The sequence below is a fragment of the Enhydra lutris genome, unplaced genomic scaffold (genome assembly GCF_002288905.1).
Source record: "Enhydra lutris kenyoni isolate GAN:26980312 unplaced genomic scaffold, ASM228890v2 scaffoldscaffold2, whole genome shotgun sequence".
NCBI lineage: Eukaryota > Metazoa > Chordata > Mammalia > Carnivora > Mustelidae > Enhydra > Enhydra lutris.
This window is the reverse complement of record NW_019154086.1, coordinates 54,161,635-54,184,579: the sequence shown is the minus strand read 5'-3', so window position 1 is coordinate 54,184,579 and position 22,945 is coordinate 54,161,635. Positions and strand designations below refer to the sequence as shown.

Sequence of the window (22,945 nt, the reverse complement as noted above, 5' to 3'; positions counted from 1 at the left end):
GTTTTTATTCAAATTCCTGTTAACATACAATGTAATAGTAGTTGCAGGTGTAGAATTTAGTGATTTATCAGTTACATATAACATCCAGTGCTCATCACAATAGGTGGCCTCTTTTTTTTTTTTTTTTTTTTAAGATTTTATTTATTTATCTGACAGAGAAAGAGAGACAGCGAAGGAGGGAACACAAGCAGGGGGAGTGAGAGGGAGAGAAGCAGGCTTCCCACTGAGTGGGGAGCCTGATATGGGGCTCAATCCCAGGGCTCTGGGATTATGACCTGAGCCAAAGGCAGACCCTTAAGGACCAAGCCACCCAGGCGCCCCTGCAAGGGGCCTCTTTAATACCCATCATCCATTTAGCCCATCCCCACCCCCCGCCCCAAGTAACCGTCAGTTTGTCCTCTACAGTTAAAAGTCTGTTTTATGGTTGCCTCTCTTCCTCTCTTCACCCTGCCCCATGTTCATCTATTTTTCTTAAATTCCACATACAAGTGAAATCCTATGCTGTTTGTCTTTGACTGACTTATTTCGCTTTTAGCATAATACTCTTTAGGTCCATCCACATTGTTGCAGATGGCAAGATTTCATTCTTTTTCTACGGCTGAGTAATATTCCTCCATATATATATATATATATGAAAAGAGCCCAAATATCCATCCATTCATCAGTGGATGGATATTTGGGCTCTTTTCATGGTTTGACTATTGTTGATAATGCTGCCATAAACATTGGGGTGCATGTATCCCTTTGAGTCATATTTCTGTATCTTTTGGGTAATTACCTACAGTGAAATTGCTGAGTTGTAGGGTAGTTCTATTTTTAACTTTTGAGGAACCTCCATACTGTTTTCCAGCATAGCTGCACCACAAATTTACATTCCCACTAACAGTGCAAGAGGGCTCCCCTTTCTCTACATCCTTGCCAACACCTGTTGTTCCCTGTAAATAATTCCTATAATTTTTTAAGATTTTTTTATGATTTTATTTTTAAACTTGGGCTTGGGAATACAAAAAGCAGAACATACTGAGGTTTTTTTTTTTTTAAGGGAAAGCAATGTGTAGTGTAACAGTTTCTTACCTTCTTAACTTATGCTACATTACTTAAAGCCTGATCTTTTAGGCATAGAATAGACTTACTTTGCTTTTAACTGTCAGTATATATTTATATAGTAAACTGTATGACAGATTATATGAATTCTGACTCTGGATGAGCTATTTAAAACTTAGTCCTTGAATTTATTGATAGTCATATCATATCAGTAGACAAATAATAGTCTTTGTGGGTATGAAGATAACTTTATTGAGGAGACCATTATAACAAATAATCTGTTCCCAACAAAATGTGATAAAAGAATATTTTTCTAATCATTCCACAAGAATAAGTCTGTTCTCTACAAAATATTGAGAACAAAAGAGTTAAGTAATCATTGGGGTTCTGGGCCATCAGCCAACCTGACTCACTAGCTTTAAGACTCATATACTCCTACACGGACGAAACACTCTGAGGTAGGTAATTCAAATTCACTTATCAACAAAATTACTGATATCTATAAGTCTGGATGTTGGGATTGTTTTTGAATAGTTGAAACCATCCCGGTGTTCATAAATGTTAGAGTATTACTCATCTTTTTGCATTTGCAAATATTTAATATTTAACTTTATTAAATATGTTAGGGTTCTTAATAGGTAAGCATTTTTAATTAAATCAGTATAAGAGGGGTGCCTGGCTGGCTCAGTGGGTTAGGGCCTCTGCCTTTGGCTCAGGTCATGATCCCAGCATCCTGGGATCGAGCCCTGCGTTGGTCTCTCTGCTCAGCGGGGAGCCTGCTCCCCCCTCTCTCTGCCTGCCTCCTCTGCTTACTTGTGATCTCTGTCTGTCGAATAAATAAATAAAATCTTAAAAAAAAAAATCAGTATAAGAACATTGTAATAAAGTAAGCACACAAAGCATACAAAGTATGCTTTACATACAAAGTAAATTCTGAAAGTTTTCATTTATCCGCCAGTCCCAAGAGTGTCATCTGTATCTTTTAAGACTTGTCCCTGTGCATATCCATATAATTTATTTAACTATTCCTCTGTTACTTGAAATACCTCTTTCTCAGAACTCCTGTTTTTTAATTCTTGAAACAGTATTAAGTGCACCTGGTTAAAAAAATGAGAACTCTGTATATAAAGATGAGCATTAAGAAATACAGATCTCCTTCTCTACTTCCACATACCACCTCTCCACCCCCAAGGGGAATCTGGAATTACTTTGATTTTAGAGGAAGGAATGTTCATGGATTTGACTGTACTTAACATCCTGCCATATTTTTATAGGATGTTGTCTTGGAGCTTGAATTTGAAGGCGTAAAGGAAAAGTTTAGCATGGTACAAGTATGGCCTGTACGTCAAGTTCGCCCAGTCACTGAGAAGCTGCCAGCTAATCATCCCTTGTTGACTGGCCAGAGGGTTCTTGATGCCCTTTTTCCGTAAGTTTGAGCTGTGCCCTGTGTTTTTTTTTTCCTCAGGATTATATGTGTTTATTGTTTCACTGGTTTATAGATAAAAGGTTTCCTGTGCTCATCCTATAATAAATTTATCTAGAGAAATAATAGTGAACTAGTTAAATATGTTCATATATTGCCAGTGCTTGTTATAGAGTCAAATCATTGAAGATTTATTGTTTCACAGTTACAAAAGGAAAGGTTTTTTTCCTGAAACTTTCTGAAAAAATAAAATTTCCAGAAGAAAATCTGTGCCCAAAGATATGACTGTCTTTAAATGCTTATCCTAGAATGAGTAGATTGGTATCATTCACTATAAGTCAGTGGTTTCTAAAATCAACGGAGCTCTCCATGCTGCCCAGGACACTTTCTGTAGTCCGCACTTTGCCATTTTCTTCGACTGCTTAAAAATCTCTTTTAATTCTCAGGCTTCACCATACCCTGCTTTACTTTCAACAAATGACTTCATCATTTAATTCACAGGAAAGACTGAAGCCATTGTACAGTAACTCCTTTAACCTTGATCACTAACCCGCATACATCCCACTGACCCTTGAAACCTACTCTCTGAGTTATTCTCGCTATTTCTCATTAAGATCTTCAATCCTGTGGCTTCTTATTAGTCAATACCTCCTGTTTCCATATCCTTCAGTATCTAGCTTAAGTTTACTAGTCTGTCAATTTCTGCATATTTGCCGGGATGCCGAATTTTCTTGTTCTTTTGTTTCTGTTACACCTAGCAACATCCCTCCCGGCAGCATCCAGCTGTGAGCCCGTCCAGCTATCCCCTTCTCTCAGGTCTACACACAGGCTGCTGAGAAAATCAGATAACCAGTGCAAGTTAGTATGTCACGGCTGGGTCACGTCCAGCATTTCCCTCTTTACCATTCTTCTCCTCTATTCAGCAGCTTTTCAGACCTCTACACCTGTGTCAAAGCCTCAGCTCCATTCTTCCTTCTTTGTTTGGCAAAAAGTGATCATGCTAGAGCCTTCACAGAGAACTTAGAGGCTATCACATTTGAAACTCCTTCAGTTAATGTGCACTTCCATTGATTCCTTCTTCCTTTCCTCTTTCTGGAGTATATCCTACCTCATGTCTCCTCAGAGACCTCACTTTAGGCTATCTCCCTTTAGATAAGCTTCAAGGTTATCTTCCCTTTATTTCCATCTATTGAAAAAAAATGTCTACCTTCCACCCCTTACTCCTTTCTACCTTCCACTACTTGTCTCCTCATCTTCATAGCGAGACCTCTTGAAAAAATAAATTGGCCATCTCCACTTTTCCCACTCTAATTCATGTTGCCCACCCAGTTGAAATTACTCTCACTAATATCCTTCACTCCCATACTGATAATTCAATAAATAAGTTTTAGTATTTCCTTAATTCCTGTAACTTCAGATATTGCTTTCTACTCCTTCCTCCTTAAAATATCCTCTTTCTTTGTTTTTCCTATTAGCTTCTGTCCACAAGTTCTTATTCTCCATTTCAGGTCCCTTCTCCCTTAATTTTGATATTAAGAGTTTTTTCACACTCATGACTTAAATGTTAAATATTAACATGATGACTTCCAAATCTGTATCTTCCTCCCAGATCTCACCTGAGTTCCACACTCAGTCACTTCTGTTCATACCTCTCTTTTTGAATGCCTTAGAGGTACCTCAGAGTCAGTATGTTCATAGCTAAAATCGTTATCTTAATCACCACTCTTTGAAAGTTGCTCATCTTTTTTTGTTGTCTCTTGGAACCAATATCACTGTCATCCATCTGGTAAAATGCGGAATCTGAAATCTGTGACTCCTCTCAAGGATCATTCTTACCTGCCCACACCTTATTATTGAACAAGTGCTTTTATTCTATTACCTGGATATTTTTAAATCTATATCTTTCATCCCTACTCCATGATTTTAATAAAGGATCCTACCCTAATTCCTGCAATAATCACATTTTAATCAGACTTCTTCTCTTCAGTCTTGCCTTCTTTCTAAGTATTGTCCATATTACATAATGACCCATCTAAAACATGTCTGGTCCTGCACTGTTTTGCTTGAAACCTCTAAGTCCACTTCACTGCTTTTCAAACAAATACTCCATAACTCCTTACAAAACCGGCTGTGATCTGGCTGTCACTTACTTTCCAGTATCTCAGCCACTTGACTGCCCTAGCACCTTATATACCATCTGCCAGGCATCCTGAGGGACTTTTAGTTCCTCAAGCAGTGCTCCTTCTTGCCCTTGGGCCTTTGGATATGCTGTTTCCTCTGCTTGGAACATTATTTCCCTTCGTCTGGCTAATTTCTGTTCCCTTTCAGGTCTTAGCTACTGTCAGAAGGATCTCCTAACCCCACTCCAATCCAGTGTTGGACTTTGTATCCCTTCCTGTGTTCTCCCATAGCACCTTGGATGTTCTCTGTGATAGCACTTTTCACACTGAATTGTTGAATTTCCAAACTGGGTCACACCCAGCCCTGCCTCCCCACCCAAGTTAAAAGTGATTTGAGAGATGGACTCAGTTTATTGAAGTCATTGAACAGTTTGAAGGGGATAAAACTTTAATGCATATTAGTTTTATATTGAAGAAGTCTATCATTATTATTAAGGCTATGGTGTTTCTGTGAATTTTATAGTAGAACACAATATTACAAAGACATTTTCCTTAGCATTACATTTCATTTCTCCTTCCCACACCCTCCTGCTCTACCTGCATACACACATACACACGGACACACACACACACAGACACGGACACAGACACACACCACAACATGTACTTTCCTCTGCCCTTAAGGGTGATTCACTCTCTGGTACCACTTCATAGGGAAAGTTCGAACATAGCTGCTAAATGGCACTGTAATCACCAGCTGCCTCTTCATTTTACCCTGCTGGAATGTGGGCTTTGTGCAGACAGAAACGTGGCTATCTTATTTACTGGTGTCTCTCCAGTATCTCCAGGCAGTGTTTAATGCCTAGGAAGTACTTCATAAATAGTTACGCAATGTATAAAAAGGAATTGACAGTGACACCTTAATACAAGTCCTCGTTCATTAACCTTTACGGCAGGATATGATTTTCTTAGGTCTTATTTTTTGCCTCAGAAAACAACTTAGTAAACTTGTTTAAATTTGTCTTTTAGCTTTAATTCCTATATTGTGCTTTCATAAACTAATTTATATAAGCATTCCAAAGATCATTAGTACTGTTTTATTTATTTTTGTATTCCTTTTTCCCAGGTACGTTTTGGCATATATTCTCACTTTCTAACTATTAAAGATGGTAGAGATGGTTAATGATAATAAAAAAAATACACTGTTATAGCTATCAGTTGGGGGAGCAATTTTTGTATCTGTAGCTGTGTATCTATCTTTGTGTATATAGTTATATATAGATACTGATACAGATGAAAGTATTTCAAAGTGCTTTTTTTCCTTAACTTGTATTTTTGTGTTACTTACCTACTTTATTTGTTAGTATTTATTACCAAGTAAAGTAATCCACTTTGTTTTCTTTGCTTAGATGTGTACAGGGAGGAACTACTGCAATCCCGGGGGCTTTTGGCTGTGGGAAGACAGTGATATCACAGTCCCTATCCAAGTATTCCAACAGTGATGTGATCATCTATGTAGGATGTGGTGAACGAGGAAATGAGATGTCTGAAGTCCTCCGAGACTTCCCAGAGGTTTGTATATATAAAGCTTCAAGTGTTATTCTAGAGAAAATACCACTAATCAACTTTCAGTGGCAATTAATAAAGCTTTGTGTCAGATCTGGAGCAATGCTCTCATTTGTCAAGGATCTCTTAAGGAATTTTCTAATTATATTTGTGATTCAATTTTTATATTCAAGGAAAGGAATTTGACTTTTTCAGTCAGATACTTTAAAGTTTCTTTTCATGGTGTTGTGGTTTTCAGTTATTAGAAGAAAGAGAAAATAGACAAAGTATTTATGGATGGGAACTTTATATCGGTTTTGTATGATCTATTAGGTTGCTAAACTAATATTCCTTCTTCCATAAAATAATGGATTTCATTTATGAAATAGAAATAATGCCTGTCTTCTTACAGCACAGTGAGGTAGGGAGAAAGGGTTGGAGTGATGGGAAATAATACTTCAGGAAAACTGATTATAAAACGAATTAAGTATGGGTAAATTGTAAAAAAAAAAAAAAAAAATGGGGGACTAAAATGTTCTATTTGGAAATTAGAGGATCAAAATAGATTGTTTGTCTCTAGCTCACAATGGAAGTTGATGGTAAGGTGGAATCAATTATGAAGAGGACAGCTTTGGTAGCCAATACCTCCAATATGCCTGTTGCTGCTAGAGAAGCTTCTATTTATACTGGTGAGTATATGAATTGGAATAAAAGCAGTTTACATCTGGGGGCACTTGGGTGACGCAGTTGGTTAAGAGTCCAGCTCTTGATTTTGGCTCAGGTCATGATCTCAGGTCCTAGGATCAAGCCCCATGCTGGGCTCTGTGCTTGGTGGGGAGTCAGCTTGGGATTCTTCACCTCTCTGTGGCCCTCCCCCCACTCACTCACCCTCTGTTTCTCTCTCTAAAGTAAATCTTAAAGAAAAAAAATGCAGTTTATATCTATTCATAAGTTTAAAGCTAGCATGACCATAAATGACACATCTACTATTGTTTTTTTTATTACATGTTTTACCATTGCTCTAACTCCAAATATATCTGTATCTCTATAACTTGAATTATCAGTTTTGAATTATATCTTGATGGCTGGCTATAAAAGATCAGAAAATCCATGTGTTTATGTATTACCTCCCATCTTTGCTCCCACTTCTGTCCCAGATTTTGGTACTCTTATTTCTACATTTTCAGGATTTATAATATTCACATTCTGTTGTGTAACCCTACATACAATATTTTTATTAGCCTTAAACCTAGAATACAATGGAGTTAGTTCCCACAGCAGTCCTTTGGCTACAGTTTCTCCATTCGTTTCATGGTTGGCTAAAATCTGATTTTATGAAGTTCCTTCAGGAAAGGCTCAGGAAAACTATATTCCATAGATTCTTTTTTCTTCATAAGTTTGCTTTTTTCCACTGCCTGTAAATTTTCTTTTTTTTTTTCCTTTCTCTTTAAGTAATCTCTACACCCAACTTGGGGCTCGAACTAATGACCCCAAGATCAAGACTTGCACACTCTTCCAACTGAGCCAGTCAGATTCCTCTCCACTGCCTTTAAATTTTAATAGTAGTTTGGCTGGGTATAAATATTTTGGATCAATATGTGCTTCCTTGAGACCTCTTATTCTAGCATTAAGAGCTAGGGAGAGGAGGACATCTGGGTGGTATAGTCAGTTGGCCTTGGATTCTTGTTTTTGACTCAGATTAATTTCTCAGGGTTGTAGGATTGAGCCCCACATCAGGCTCCACACTCAGTGCAGAGCCTGCTTGGGATTCTCTCTCCCTTTTCCTCTGCCTCTCCTGGTGTGCTCACTTATGTGAGCTCTCTCTCTCTCTCTCAAAATAAATAAATCTTTTTTTTTTTTAAATGCTAGGTAAAGATTTGAAACTGACCTGTTTTGTGTTTTTTTCCTATTACTGATTTTTCTTTTTGCCCAAAGGAATTTCTCTTTAAAGTTTTATAACTTTATTAAGATATATGCCAGTATTGATAGTTTTGGTGAATTTTCCCTGAAACATACTTACCTTTTCAACCAATGAATAGTCTGTTTTGGGGGTCGGGGGGGGAGTTTTCAAGAATTGTTTCTGAAACTTTTTCTCTTATCTTATGGTTATCTTCTTCAAACTAGACATACTGGTCTCCTTTATCTATTTTCCACATGTATCTTTTCTCTCTGATCCTTTTATTTAGCCTTTTGTCCATTTATTCACAGGATAATTAGGGTTTATTGTTAACTTTGCTTCTGATGAAACCTTCATTTCTGTAATGGCTTTATTTTTTCTTCCAGCTCTTTGTTGAATTCTGCTTCCTCATGAAACCTCTTTTCTGAGCTTACTGTATATTTCTTGAGATTTTATTTTGTAAAATAAAATAAAGGATGCATTATTAACATTTTCTTTCATTAATTAATTATGATTTTATTATTACAAATAAATAATTAAATTTATGATTTTATTATTAATTATTTAATTAATTCATTAATTAAGTGTGGCCACAGCTTTCATTGGTTCTTTGGCAGGTTCTTTGACCATCATTGCATTTGCTCTTCTGTCTTTTTTCTTCTGTATTTTTGTGTAGTTCCGGTACTGATGTGTATTGTTAACTATTACCTTGAGATGGGAGGGGGTGGCAGGATTCCTTCATGGGAATCTGTGAAGTTTGTTATGGCATGGAGTTGTGTAAGTAAGTTATTTTGCTCCTCTCTTCTACCACAGAAATCTACGGCTGCAAAGTCACTTACAATGAATTCTCTCTTCTACCCTGCCTCACCTCACTCTTCCTCACTGTAGAGGAGTGCCTACATGTATTTTGTTTGTCACCATCTCCCTGCTTCTTGATGCCAGACTGGATCCAAGGAATCTGTATCCCTTGTGCAGTGTTCCAAACAAAGGATTCTTGGTTTTGCCGCTGTTCTGCAGAGGCTTAATCTGAGACATCCAGCTTCTTGTGAATTCTTGTGGGTTTTTACCCATTTAGGTGGGTAAATGGGTTTTACCTCATTTAGGTGGCTTTCCTCATAATTTTGTTTTGGGACTAAACGTATCCCCTTGTTTTTAATAATAGTTTTTATATTTCTTGTTCTCCTTGTTTGGTGATTACTTGTGTGAGAAAGAGAAAGTGACATATTCATCTGTCTTAAGACAGGAGTTCTTCTTTTAAATAGCTGCACAGTATCCCAGCTGTATGGCTACATCATAACGGATTTAACCAGCATCTTTCTGTAGACACTTGGATTATTGATCTTTTTTTGCTATCACAAACCTTGTATCACTAAAACATCTTTATGTGTGTTTTTTTATAGTTTCTTTTCATGTTTTATGCACATTTCTTTGTCCATTTTTGTAAGGTAAATTTGTAGAAGTAAAATTGCCAAGCATACAACGGCTAATGTAGATTTTTGATTTTGATAGCCCTTCAAAAGGGTTATCAGCGAACAAAAGTTCTGTTTCTCCATATCTTTACCAATAATTATCAGACACATAGACATTTGAAGGAATATTGCAGTGAATGCTATTTTTCTCAGTACCTAGATTTGACAATTCACATTTTACTATCCCTTCTTTATATTAGGTACCTATTCAGTCTGTATTTCTTTCCTGAGCTAGCATTTTTCCTCTCTGAATTAACCATTTGAAAACTGCTTTCTGTCCATGTTTCTTTTGGATAGGACTCCTTTTTCTTACTGATTTATGAAAGCTTTGAAATTAGCGTTTTATCTGTCATGAGTTGCCAGTGTTTTCCCAGTTTGTTCATCTTTTGATTTTGTCTGAGGTGTTGTTTTTTTAACTGGTAGGAACTGATATTGTTAGGTCTGTGAAACTCCTTTGAAGTTTACTCATGTGTATCTGTCTCTTCCATTAAGTCTTTCTAATACAAGCATTAATGAGCATCATCACAGAGACTGAAAATGTAGCCATGCTGGTATAAGAGAGGACCTAATCTTATCATCACATTGGAATATTTGATGACAAATGTGTTTTTTTAAGCCTCAGTAATGAGAAGTGATATTTTTTTGAAGATTTTGACCATGGAATCATCTTTTTAGAAGACTTAGATATCAGTATTTCTTATTCTGAAAGATGTAATATGATAAATAGTAAAGTGATGAATTTTTTAGTGCATTTTGTTTTACTTATATGTGCCTCTGTTTCTTTACTGATAAAATAAAGGAATCAGTGCATTAGATTTTGGGGTTCTTACAATGTAGTAACAACTATAATTTTCTAGTATCTTAAGTTCTATAGTATGTTGTACTTTTCAGAGGATGTTTATATGTATCATCTCATCTGATTTGTACAGATAGAGCAAGAGTTATTCCATTTTAACAGATTAGGAAACCACACTGGGAAATGAAGCTAATTTGCTGAGGTTAATGACAGAACAAAAACTAGAACCCGGGACTTTTTTCTGTATGTTAGGCTCTTCTAAATGGTTTACTATAAGTAATTTAATAAAATGGAACCTGATAATGCACAGCAGAATGATCTGGATAATTAAATATTACTCAGGTTAATAACATTTTCAACTTTTGAAAAATAACCAAACAAGCTAATTAGTTGGGGGGTTGGAAATTAATTTCAGGCTTAATTATCTCAACAAGGAATAAGGAAAAAGTCTTTTCCTACTTTTTAAAATGTGTATTATATTAGATTAGGCTATGGCAACAAATAAACCCAAACTTGTCATTGCTCAGTATAACAGATGTTTTCCTCAAGTGGTCAGGGGTCATTCTGGACTGGGACCCAGGCTGAAATGTACTTTTTCATTTTTAACTCACATCTTCCAGGGCTCCTGGGAGTCCTCTCTATATCAGTAAGTGAGAAGGAATAAAGAGCATGGAAGGATGTCTGGCTTGCTTGATGATGGAACTCATTACTTTGACTTTCATTCTGTCAGCTCGAGGTCAATTACACGGTCATATCTAAATATTAAGGAGGCCAGGAAGCATAATTCAACTGTGTGCACAAAAGAAGAGGGAGAATAGATTTTGGTGAACACCTAGCAGTCTAATTCATGTCCTTGTTGTTAAGTTTTCTTAAGGGTAACAAAGTCAGGATTCTACATTGTAAAACTATAATTTGCAATATTCTTCCCAATTTAGGAATTACGCTGTCAGAATATTTCCGTGACATGGGTTATCACGTCAGTATGATGGCTGACTCTACCTCTAGATGGGCAGAGGCCCTTAGAGAAATCTCCGGCCGCTTGGCTGAAATGCCTGCAGGTAAGTCTTTGTATTGCTTATTATGTAAGAAGGCTGATAGGATTTTTAGGATTGGCTTAGAACCCCTCTTAAATTTCTTTTTTGATTTTTCAGATAGTGGATATCCTGCATATCTTGGTGCCCGTCTGGCTTCTTTCTATGAGCGAGCCGGCAGGGTGAAATGTCTGGGAAATCCTGAAAGGGAAGGAAGTGTCAGCATTGTAGGAGCGTAAGCATCTCAATCACTTACTTTTCAGAAGAAAAATTAAAATTCATTTATTTTAAAGAGAAGAGGTTCAGCTTCCTCCAAGGGTAGTGGTTCTTTTTTTTTTTTTTTAAGATTTTATTTATTTATTTGACAGACAGAGATCACAAGTAGACAGAGAGGCAGGCAGAGAGAGGAAGAAGCAGGCTCCCCGTGGAGCTGAGAGCCCAATGTGGGGCTCGATCCCAGGACCAAGGATCATGACCTGATCCAAAGGCAAAGGCTTTAACCCACTGAGTCATCCAGGTGTCCCTGGGGGTAGTGGTTCTTAACCAAGATTACACTCCAGGGTCACCCAAAGAGTTCTTTACAATGTACATGTTTAGGTTCTCTCTGCATATTCTGGTTATTCGACTTAACTGATTTATCATATTTAAGTCACAATGTCTTAATAACTTAGAAAATTATAGACTTGTTAAGGTAACATTGTATCATGGTAAAAAAGTGGAGATCCATGATCATTACATAAAGCCATACTTTGTTTTTAGAACTTTTTCTTCCTTCCTGTTTCATCTTTTGGTTAGAATCATGAAACTGATTATCTCTCTCATTTCTAGTACTGGAAGGTGTTCAGTAGTTACCATTGTTATTTGCAACTTAGTACTGATTTTTATTAATGTTTGTATGTAAGTTTCTCTTATTCTAAAATTTAGTTCTAAAGGTTAGTTCTAGGGGTACCTGGGTGTTTCAGTTGGTTTAGCGTCTGCCTTCAGCTCAGGTCATGATGCCAAGGTTCTGGGATCTGCTGTTCTACACCCACACTCCCCATCCCCCACCAGCGACCACTTGTGCTCTGTGGCTCTCTCTCTCTCTAATAAGTAAATAAAATCTTAAAAATAAAATAAAGGTTAGTTCTAAAGTTATTTACATTAATACTGACTTTCAAACAGTTTTTATTTTCATATGCCAGTTACTTTTCTTAAACATCTCTAATGACTTTTTTCCCCCCTTTAAATATAGGGTTTCTCCGCCTGGTGGTGATTTTTCTGATCCAGTTACATCTGCTACTCTTGGTATTGTTCAGGTATGTCTTTTCCTAGCATAGTGAACTTCTGAGGTTTTCCACCCTGACTCTGCTCTAATGTCATTATCTAAATCATCATGAAGTATTTAATTTACTCACCGAAGAGTAAGCAGTAGGAAAGTCTGTTTTAGAAACATTTTGTCACTGAGAGCTTTCAATACTGTCCATTCTTTCTTAGTTCTTTGCCCAAGATTTATAACAAGCTAAATTTCTTTAAGTGGAAAATACATCCAGAATAGCAGAGTTTTATTAGTGTTAGAATAATACTAGCCTTTAAGTGAGAGTAACCCTAATTGTAGAAACAAATAGGCCTAAAAATCCATAATGGCAAAAACTCAGTGGAAGTTTCTTTTTTCTCATGGTATGGTCTAAAGCAGATGATTGTATTAGAGGGTGGCTCTTTCCCACTCACTAGTAATTCAGAGAGCAGGGTTCCTTCCAGCTTGGGGCTTCACTGTCATCCAGCCTGGTAACTTCCTGCATTGGGTTGGCAGGGGGGAAACGGTGGAGAAGGCACACCCACACTGTGAACTCTGGGCTCAGAGGCAGTCACCCCACTCATTCTAGTTGGCCACACCCAGATGAAAAAGCCAAGCTGGAAAATATAGTTTCTGCCTACACAGCTTCTTCCAGTGACAAGGCATGAATTGTAGTGGATAGCTAGTCAAGTTGGCTATCAAAAGAAGCCAGAATGAAAGATGTATACAATTCAGGGCTATCGTAAAGAAAATAGCAAAGAAAATAAATGTTGATATATTCGTAAGTATGTGTATTGTTAGTGGGGAAAGAGAATATTTGCTTCTGTTTCTGTCAGTATCTGATAAAAGAAATGGCAGAGGCTATATTTATAACTCTCAAGGTGTTTGCTAACATTTTGAGTTTCAATTTCAGGGAAAGGGCGAGCAAAGTTAAGAATGCATAAAATATATGTGAACATTTGGCCTTAGAAAAATGACTGTTAGATCTTACTGGATTGGCCTTTAATAGGGAATTGAATTTAGTCATAATGTTTCAAGATGTTTAGTCAAAGTGAAGAATCTATTCTGTCAGTAAGAACTTTCTGATTTCTCTGTTTATATGGCACCGTAATGAGTTTTCAAGAGAGTCCATTTTTCTTCTATCAGATTTGCCACACTGCGCTAAGGAAATTCAGATACAATTTGAATTTGATTTATAAATGATATCCATCCTGAAACTAAAAGGAAAATATTTTTTTAATTGTAAGTTGTATTCTATTTCAACTACATGTGGGATATACTAAAAAGATTGATGATTTGACCAAAATATCATAGAATTGCATATTTAGGACAAACATATATACCCTGACTTTAAAAAAAATTTTTTTAAGAAATTCACTGTATTTGTCTGTTTTGTTTTTAAATCAGGTATTCTGGGGCTTAGATAAGAAACTAGCTCAACGTAAGCATTTCCCCTCTGTCAACTGGTTAATCAGCTACAGCAAGTACATGCGTGCCTTGGACGAGTACTATGACAAACACTTCACAGAATTTGTTCCTCTGAGGACCAAAGCTAAGGAGATTCTGCAGGAGGAAGAAGACCTGGCAGAAATTGTACAACTTGTGGGAAAGGTGAGTGGTTAAGTCCCATGGAGGACAGGTCTGTGAGTTATACTGGTCTGTTGCAAGGACAGACAGAACATTGGATATGCAGCTTCTTGCCTAGCAAAATGAGTACTTATTAAATATTTTTTGAACTAGTAGAAGTTTGGCTTATCCTTTATCCAGCAGATATTTGCAGGTCCTATTTGTGTTACAGAAGGTAGAAAGATGATTATTGTTTTGGTTATCTATTGCTGAGTAACAAACCACTCCTAATACTTAGAGGTTTGAACAGTGTTTTACTGCTCGTAGTTTTGGGGTTGATGGACCATTGGAATTCTTGCTTGGGCCCCTCATACAGTTGCAGTCATATGGTGGCTGAGGGCTGGGGTCATGTGAAAGGTTGTTCCCTCATATGTTTAGTGCTTGGGCTGAGATGGCTAGAATAGCTAAGGGTTGGCTGGGCATTTCTCTCTCTACGTAGTATCTCCTTGTGACAGTTTAGGGCTCTCAGAGAGAGTTGATTGAAAAGAGAGGAAGTAGAATCCAATAGCCTCTTAAGCCTTGGTCTCACAACTGGTATATTACTTCTGTCTTATGTTCTGGTCATAGCCACAGATCTTGCCCAGATTCAAGAAGAGGGGCTTGTACTTCAAAATGGTCTATCAAGAGGGGTGACTAAGTTGTTCCGGTCTTTGTATTCTTTTTGATCCTTTGTAGCACTTGGCATAGTCCTCGTTAATACTTTAGATGAGAAAAACACTTGATTTACTTTTATTTCTTAAAATACAGTGTACCCATCACCAACCAAATTAGAGGTAGTGTGGTTTGGATCTGTTGTATTTTTGCAGGAGCACCAGGGCTAGGAATCAGAAGGATTTTTAAAGTCACCTCCTAATTTCTTTTTCCACAAATGATAGTATTATTACATAGCTAGCACATATTAAGTACTCATTATTTATAAATGAGTACTGTGGCCCTAAGTATGAGGAAGTAGAAACAAAGACCTCTAGAACCAGAAAAGACAATATAAGACCAAAAAAAGCTCAAGCTAATTTTCTTTATGAATGTCAGTATCAAAATCCCAGATTCTGCAGGGTATTAAAAAGAATAAAATAATACAGCATGAGCAAGTAAAGTTTATCTCAGGAATGCAAATATGATTCAACTAAATAAATAATAAAACTAACTAAATAAATAAATAACTGGTAAATAGTAAATAACTAAATAAATAAACTGAAACTAAATAAAATAGTAACTAGTAAATAGCTAAGTAACTAATTAAACTAGTAAAGTTTATCTCAGGAATGCAAATATGATTATTGTAACTCACCAATGTAATGGAAAAAGGACATCTTAACCAATGTGGAAGAAGTATTTGAAATTCATTACTTATATTTATAATTGTTTACTTTTTTTTTTAGAGAAAGCAAGAGCGAGTGGGAGAGGGACAGAGGGAGAAGGAAAGAGAAAATCCCAAGCACGCTCCGTTGTCAGAGCAGAGCCCAACACAGGGCCCAATCCTACAACCCTGAGATCATGACCCGAGCCAAAATCAAGAGTCAGACACCTAACCGACTGAGCTACCCACTGTCCATCTGACTCTTGATTTCAACTTGGGTCGTGATCTCAGGGTCATGGGATCAAGCCCTGCACTGGGCTCTGCGCCAAGTGTGGAGACTGCTTGGAATTGTCTCTCTCCCTCTGCTCCCCCTCACTTCACATGCTGTCTCTCAAAAAAGAAAAAAAATAGGGAAATTGCACACCATGGAGAATGAGGTCTGAAAGACCTAGAAGCAAACTGTGTGGCACACGGCAACATGGATGGTTCTGAAAAAGTGTCAGACACAAATGTGACTGCTCTACATAATTTAAAATACTAATACAAAATGAATGAATTTATGCACATAAAAGGATACACAATTTAATACTTATGGTTGAGGAGGGGATTAGGGATAAAAGGGATTAAAAAAAAAACCAGGAGAAAGAAAAGAAAGACCTGATCCTTACCTCTAAGAAGCTTAGTTGCACATAGATGACAAAAGACTGCAGTTAACTTACTGGGCTTGTTCCTTTGCCACCATTTCCAACAAATCTTTACTGGCTAGGCTGATTAGAATGATTGCCAAAGTTAAAGCTTTTGAGACAGTGATAGTTAAAGAAGCTCTAACAGCACTCAGGCATAGATGAGTACATGCTTACTATACTTTGCATTTACATAGGTTTTTTTTTTAAGATTTTATTTTTAAGTAATCTTATCCCCCACCATGGAGGTCAAACTCAAAACCCCAAGATCAAGAGTTGCACATTCCACTGACTAATCCAGCCAGGCACCCCATGCATTTACATAGTTCTAAACACCATGTAATTTTTTTAAAGTAATAGTTTAGGGCCACCTGGGTGGCTCAGCTTTTAGGCGTCTGCCTTAGGCTCGGGTCATGATCCCAGGGTCCTGGGATCAAGCCCTGTGTCGGGCTCCCTGCTCAGTGGGAAGCCTGGTTCTCCCTCTCCCTCTGCTTCTCCCCCTGCTTGTATTTCCTCTCTTACTGTGTCTCTGCTTTGTCAAATAAATAAATAAAATCTTTTAAAAAAAACTAAAAAGTAACTGTTTATGGAATGTGAAGAGTTTTTTGAAACAAAGTCAAGACTCAGAATTCAGATAGGCTAGCAAGACAGGATGTGAACAAAGTGTTTCAAAAAAAGAAGATTGGGGCGCCTGGGTGGCTCAGTGGGTTAAAGCCTCTGCCTTCGGCTCTGGTCATGATCCCAGGGTCCTGGGATCGAGCCCCACATCGGGCTCTCTGCTCAGCAGGGAGCCTGCTTCCCTCTCTCTCTCTGCCTGCTTGTGATCTCTGTCAAATAAATAAATAAAATCTTTAAAAAAAAAAAAAAAGATTAATTTATTTGTATTCCCATGTTCATAGCAGCACATATTCACAATAGCTAAGAGATAGAAGCAACCCAACTATCTTTTGATTACTGAATGGATAAACAAAATGTGGTGTGTATATATGTAATGGGATATTATCCAGCCTTAGAAAGGAAGGAGACTTCTTTTTTTTTTTTTTTTTTTTTTTAGATTTTATTTATTTGACAGAGAGAGAGTAGGCAGAGAGAGAGGAGGAAGCAGGCTCCCCGCTGAGCAGAGAGCCCAGTGCAGGGCTCGATCCCAGGACCCTGGGACCAGGACCCGAGCCCAAGGCAGAGGCTTTAACCCACTGAGCCATCCAGGCGCCCCAGGAAGGAGACTTCTAACACATGCTACAACATGGATGAACCTTGAGGACATTATGTTAAGTGATATAAAACAGTCAGAAAAAGACAGTACAGTATGATTCCATCTAAAATAGTCACATAGGAACAGAAAGTGGGATGGTAGTTACCAGGGTCTAGGAGAGGAGGAAAAGGAGAATTTCTATTTAATGGGTATAGAGTTTCCAATTTGCAGGATGACCAGTTAGAGAAATCTGTTTCACAGCAATGCAAATAGACTGAGCCCTATTGAACTACACTTAAAAATGGTTAAGATGGAAGTTTGTTACATGTTTTTACCACAATAAAATCAGGCATTTATGAAGTAAATTTGTTGATAGATGATTGTGTGTTGACTATACAGTTTTTGCTTGCTTAATTGATTACAATCACTAGTTCCATATTATGGAAGTAAATTTCTTTAAAAAAATTTTTTTTTTCCCTAGGCTTCTCTAGCCGAAACAGATAAAATCACTCTGGAGGTAGCAAAACTTATCAAAGATGATTTCTTACAACAAAATGGATATACTCCTTATGACAGGTAACCTATCCTGATTGTCTTTTGTTATTTGAGGATATTCTGTTGAGTTTTGAAGAAAGAGCTGCCTCCACATTAGAAATCCTTTTTCTTCCTCATACAGACAGAACTCTGACTCAATATATAGGTTTATTTTGTGTTTTCATAGCAAATATCTAATGACTTAATATGTCCCCTTATCTTTGATTTTATTCATTTGTGTAGTTATGACAGTGTTTTCACTTATTATCCAGCCATCTTTAATTAGATTAGATTGTGGTGTAGTATGTAGAGTCCAGGGATCATTGCCTTCCTCAGGTGCTTTTCTCACCACCTCTTACAATTGCCTGTGCCACTTCTATTCTTTTCCTAAGTAATTGTGTCCTACTTTCCTACTCTGTTTCCCAATAGTCCTAGTCTCTTTCTTTCTGCCATAATCTCTGTTAGATGTCCCACTGTGTCTGCTACTGCTATGGCTTATTTAAAGTCTCCATTTCTTTTAAACTTTGATAAATTAAGCCATTTCATCATAGGCTAGCTTTTCTCCCTCAGATCTTATTTGGACTGAAGAGGGAACTGAACACATGGGAAAATTACCAGAATGTAGCACAAGCAGAAAATACGGCAATATAATCAGTAAGCCTCAAAAATCTGTATCAGGAACTTAAGAAGCTCCGGCCATCCATACAAAGATAACCAACCAAAGGAAAATTGTTCAGAAAGTGTAATATAGAATGTGCATAAAATTTGTATGCAAGTGTGTTTAAATGTGTCAGAAAGTTGACAAGCATGCATGTGATCCAAGTTGAGTATTAACTTGTGTGTCCTCATTATTAAAAGGTGTGGGGGGGCGCCTGGGTGGCTCAGCGGGTTAAAGCCTCTGCCTTCGGCTCAGGTCATGATCCCGGGGTTTTGGGATCGAGCCCCGCATCGGGCTCTCTGCTCAGCGGGGAGCCTGCTTCCTCCTCTCTCTCTGCCTGCTTCTCTGCCTACTTGTGATCTCTGTCTGTCAAATAAATGAATAAAAAAAAAAATCTTTAAAAAAAAAAAAAAAAGGTGTGGGTAACTGAAAATGGACACATTAATGGGAGAAGGAACTACTATTCACTTTAGGAAATTTCAATTTTCTGCTTTTCTATTACTCATTAAACCTTAACCCCACTATCACAAGGAGTCTTTGCAATGTCGTTATTTTACCATCTGGCTTATTTTAACCGCACTGTATAAAAACAAACTTCAGAGAGTTGTTAGATTATAGCAGTACTGTTTGATTGTTCTTCCTCTTTGATTATTTTAATAGATAAAAATAAACATCTCTCTTTAAATAAATAAATATCTCCATCTATCCATCCACCCCATTTTCCATCTCTACCCAAAAGCTCTGCTCAAGTAGTCGTTAGTCTTTTCCACTTTTCTTTTTCATTCATTATTATCATCTGATAAATATAAGTAGTCTGCTTATTTAAATAAAGAAGCTAGTGCTCCAGTATTTTATGGATGAAGTATGAACCTGCCTTGGATTTTATTTTTATTAATTACTTTGATTTTCACTTAAACCCTAGGTTCTGCCCATTCTACAAGACGGTCGGGATGCTGTCCAACATGATCGCATTTTATGATATGGCCCGTAGAGCTGTTGAGACCACTGCACAGAGTGACAATAAAATCACGTGGTCCATTATCCGTGAGCACATGGGAGAGATCCTCTATAAACTTTCCTCCATGAAATTCAAGGTATATTTTGTTTCTACTGAACTTTTTTAAGTAGGAAATGTTTCTTTTTATTATTTTAACTCTCTTCAGACAACCTATTTATTTACAAACCTGGTGTGTGAGACTTGCCTTTATCATTTTCACACATGCTCAGGCTATGTAAAACCAGAAGAGACCACAAATTTACATTCAAATAAGAATTCTAGAGATAAAAATTATAGTACGTCATGTCTAAAATAAATGCTGACATATTTTCCCTTTTGTCTGAACTGCCAGCCAATTTAGAGCTAAAATCATGGCTGAAGAGCAATTACTTTTCCTCAGGTACCAATTACCATCTTATCTCCATGCTCATCTGAAATGACTTATGCTGTTTACTTCTAAGTATCCTATTACACATAATTTTTCCCCCCTATTACACACTGTTTTTAACTTCCGGGTGAGTTCTCATTTTTTTTTTTTAAGTATACAACATAAATAATTAAATGAAAATAATAAATAAATAAATAAATTAATAATAATTAATAATTTAATTAATAATTAAATTTAAGCTTCAGTAGAAGCTTGAATGTGTAAGATTGTTTTCAAAATAGTTGGTCAATTGGGTTGTATTTAATTATTTCTAAGTCATGACATACAAGAACATTTACTAATGACCTGTTGAGAAATTGAGAATGATTTTCTGACCATGTGTTATATATATAGTATTTGTTTACACTATAGGTTGAAAATAAATCTGTAAAAATAGACACTCAGTGTATCAAGAATTTGACAATATTCACACTCTTTGAGTCCTGTCATTCCAATTCAGAACATATAACCCAAGGAAATAATCAGATTTTTTTTTTTAGTTGGAAGTATAGTTGACACACAATAATCAGAGATTTTTTATGTGAATATATAAAAGATTGTTTATTAAACTTCTTAAATGTCATTCAAGAGTGAACAGGGTCAATTATGGCATGTACAATTCTAGCAAGAATATTATGAAGACATTAATATTTTTTCTCAAGAAAATCCAAAGATAATGGGGAAATGCTTATGGTATAATGAGTGAAAAATACCAGGTTGCAAAAAATTCCGCATTGTAATTTGATCCAAATTTTATTTTTTAAAAATTATACATTCATATGGATAAAGAAAATATGATACACACATACATACTGTGGAGTATTACTCAACCATACAGGAGTGGAATCTTGCCGCTTGCAACATGGATAGATCTAGAGAGTATAATGCTCAGTGAGGTAAGTCGGTTAGAGGAAGGCAAATATTATATGATTTCACTCATGCAAGTTTCAGAAACAAAACAAACAAACAAGGGGAAAAAGAAACAAACCAAAAAAACAGACTCTTAAATAGAGAACAATCTCATAGTTGCCAGAGGGGAGATGGCTGAGGGATGAGTGAAACAGGTGAAGAGGATTAAGAGTACACTGTTATTGGGACGCCTGGGCAGCCCAGTCAGTTAAGCATCTGTTTTTGGCTCGGGTCATTAGGCTCCTTGAGCAGCAGGTAGCCCGCTTCTCCCTGTGCCTACTGTTCCTGCTGCTTATGTTCTTTCTCTCTCTCTGACAAATGAATAAATAAAATCTTTAAAGGAGGACAAGGGGAGTTAGAGAGGAGAAAGGGAGTTGGGGGAAATTGGAAGGGGAGGTGAACCATGAGAGACTATGGACTCTGAAAAACAATCTGAGGGGTTTGAAGCGGGGGGGGGTGGGAGGTTGGGGGAACCAGGTGGTGGGTATTAGAGAGGGCTCGGATTGCATGGAGCACTGGGTGTGGTGCAAAAACAATGAATACTATTATGCTGAAAATAAATAAATAAAAGAAAATGTCCATTAAAAAAAAGATTTTAAAAATCACTATATTATACACCCAAAACTAATACAATACTATATATTAATTATACTAAAATAAAATTATACATTCATAGGAAGAGGATATAAAATATATGCAATCAGGGGGCCTGGGTGGCTCAGTCAGTTAACTGTCTGCCTTTGGCTCTGGTCATGATCCCAGGATCCTGGGATTAAACCCCACATCGGGCTCCCTGCTCAGTTAGTAACCTGCTTTTTCCTCTCCCTCTGTCCCCAGCTCATGCTCGCTCTCTCTCATTCTCTATCTCAAATAAATAAATAAATAAAATATTTATTTTTAAAAAGTGGTGAGAGTGGACCTCCTCCTCTTGTTCCTGAACTAAGGGGAAAACCTCTCTTTTTAAATAAATACATACTGAATGTATATTGAATATATGAATGAATATTTGAATATATGAATATATATTATATTTATATATTTATATAATATAAATATATTCAACAGTAATATAGCATAATATATAGTATATTATTATATATTATTCTAATATGTACTATGTATACTATATAGGATTATTACTATTACAATAGTAATAATAATATATATAATATATACTATAATATATATTTTCAATTCTAATGTGACGACTTCTGGTAGTGTGATTCGAGGTGGTATCTTTTTCCTGTTTACATGCACAGTATATCAGATTGACAACTCGGTTTGTTTTTTTTTAAGCTCTTGTTTTGTTTTTAAAGATTTCTTTCTTTATTTGAAAGCGCAAGAGCACAAGTGAGGAAGGGGCAGAGGGAGAGAGAATCCTCAAGCAGACTCCTTACCAAGTGTGGAGCCAGACAGGACTCAATCCCAGGACCCTGAGATCATGACTTGAGCAGAAATAAAGAGTTGGCCACTTAACTGACTGAGCCACCCAGGCGCCCCTCTTATTTTTTTTTTTTTTTTTGGTCATTAAATATTCTTCTGTAGCATTATTTGTGGCTGGAGAGTGATATTTTCCTATTGTTAAGTATTTAAGAAATTTCCAGTTGTTGCTATGGACCCCTTTGTTTATGTAGTTGGTTTTATGTATTTTTCTCTTATAGGTTCCCAGAAGGAGACCGATTCAGTCAGAGAGTTTAAATATTTTAAAGTCTCTTTTACACATACTGCTCAATTAAGTTGTTTTCCATAGGGATTGAAAATGTGTTGCCTTTTAAGATTATTTTAGAAATTTTACTTCCCTCTAAAAATGTGATATTATAAGACCTTGAACAATAAATTATGTTTTGACTAAATTAATTCCAACTATCATGTACATGCAGTAGAATGCATCTAATATGTGATATTGTATAATTCCCTCTTATATTGCATATTGTTGAGGATAAATCCATTGGTCATTGAATACAGTTAGCAAGCCAAATACAAAACCAGAATTTTATCTTTTTTTTTTTTTTTAATTTTGTATT

General features: G+C 36.6%; 1 protein-coding gene across 1 annotated transcript in view; it reads left to right on the top strand.

Moving 5' to 3' along the window:
- Positions 1-22,945, top strand: part of LOC111151188 (ATPase H+ transporting V1 subunit A) — a 63,272-nt gene that overhangs the window by 37,718 nt on the left and 2,609 nt on the right. The window contains exons 6-14 of the mRNA XM_022508995.1: positions 2,319-2,470; positions 5,997-6,159; positions 6,713-6,821; positions 11,230-11,352; positions 11,446-11,560; positions 12,557-12,620; positions 14,006-14,209; positions 17,878-17,972; positions 19,511-19,682. Coding sequence (XP_022364703.1) covers positions 2,319-2,470; positions 5,997-6,159; positions 6,713-6,821; positions 11,230-11,352; positions 11,446-11,560; positions 12,557-12,620; positions 14,006-14,209; positions 17,878-17,972; positions 19,511-19,682 — 1,197 coding nt within the window. The remainder of the gene's footprint in view (positions 1-2,318; positions 2,471-5,996; positions 6,160-6,712; positions 6,822-11,229; positions 11,353-11,445; positions 11,561-12,556; positions 12,621-14,005; positions 14,210-17,877; positions 17,973-19,510; positions 19,683-22,945) is intronic.